This window comes from Opisthorchis viverrini (assembly GCF_000715545.1).
Source record: "Opisthorchis viverrini unplaced genomic scaffold opera_v5_54, whole genome shotgun sequence".
In the NCBI taxonomy this organism is placed as follows: Eukaryota; Metazoa; Platyhelminthes; class Trematoda; order Opisthorchiida; family Opisthorchiidae; genus Opisthorchis; species Opisthorchis viverrini.
Genome location: NW_008751711.1, coordinates 760,911 through 762,064, shown reverse-complemented (window position 1 = coordinate 762,064; position 1,154 = coordinate 760,911). Strand labels below are relative to the sequence as shown.

At 47.9% G+C, this 1,154-nt stretch overlaps 1 protein-coding gene across 1 annotated transcript in view; it reads right to left on the bottom strand.

The window, feature by feature from the left end:
- Positions 1–900: 900 nt before the first annotated feature.
- Positions 901–1,154, bottom strand: part of T265_03720 (hypothetical protein) — a gene marked incomplete at both ends in the record, with an annotated part of 27,880 nt that continues 27,626 nt past the window's right edge. The window contains one exon of the mRNA XM_009168267.1: positions 901–1,147. Coding sequence (XP_009166531.1) covers positions 901–1,147 — 247 coding nt within the window. The remainder of the gene's footprint in view (positions 1,148–1,154) is intronic.

Below are 1,154 nucleotides of genomic sequence, written 5' to 3'. Positions count from 1 at the left end.
CCCCATCGTCATCCTTAATCTCTTCAATATCTCCCTTATCACTGGCACAGTCCCTAGTCATTGGAAGCACTCTACGGTTGTCCCACACTATAAGTCAGGTCCACGAACTGCTCTAGCCAGCTATCGTGGCATCCACCATACCTGCTTACTACTTCGTACCCTAGAGCGCCTCATCAAAGTTCCTGTCATGGAATACCTGCTCGCCACCAAAACCCTTAGCAATCGGCAGTATGGGTTTATGGCACGGCGGTCAGCTAACACATGCCAGGTTGACTTCTTCCATCATATTTCTTCCGCCTACGATACAGGACTGTGTATTATCCTTACCTACATTGATATTCGCAAGGCCTTCGACCAAGCTCCCCACGGTGCATTCCTCAATAAACTACCAACTGCGGGGATTGGTCGCCCACTACTGCGATGATTCGCTTCTTACCTCACCGGTAGAACCTAGGCCACAAAAATCGTGGATTTCTGCTCCTCAGCCCTCCCCATTACCAGAGGAGTTATTCAGGGTAGTGTGCTTGGCCCTCTGCTGTTCTTACTGTACCTTAATAACGTCACCGACTCAATCACCCATGGATCCCCTTTTGTGTTTGCTGATGAAATTAAGGTGGCTTACACGTTCAAGGCCAGCGATTCTGCTTCTACCCTTCCTAACATTCAGTCTGAATTAAACTCTTTATCACTCTGGTCTTCCAACTCCCGTCTTTCTTTCGCTGTTCCAAAATGCCAAGCCCTGTCATATTGATTCCAAATTCCACCTGGGACGCTTACCCTTAACGGTCTCTCCATTCCTACTCTTCCCGAAGTGAGAGACCTAGGCCTTAGGTATTCCTGTACATTTAGCTTCAACCAACATGTAAGGTACAGAGTGGCTAAAGCTCGCAAGCTCTGCGCTTACATTCGCCGATCCTTCCATAACAAATCCTGTTTAATTGCCATTTTTAAACAATTTGTAAGACCAATTCTTGAATCCAGCCCTGAATTCGCCTCACAGTATTCACAAACATGCCGGACTGCTGTGGAGAATGTGCAGCGCTCGTTTACTAAGTCCCCGTTTCCGGAGTCATCCACACTACCGTATCGTCTTCGCTGCTCATCACTTGGACTGGATCCATTATGGCTAAGGCGCATCAGGTTGAATCTAGGCC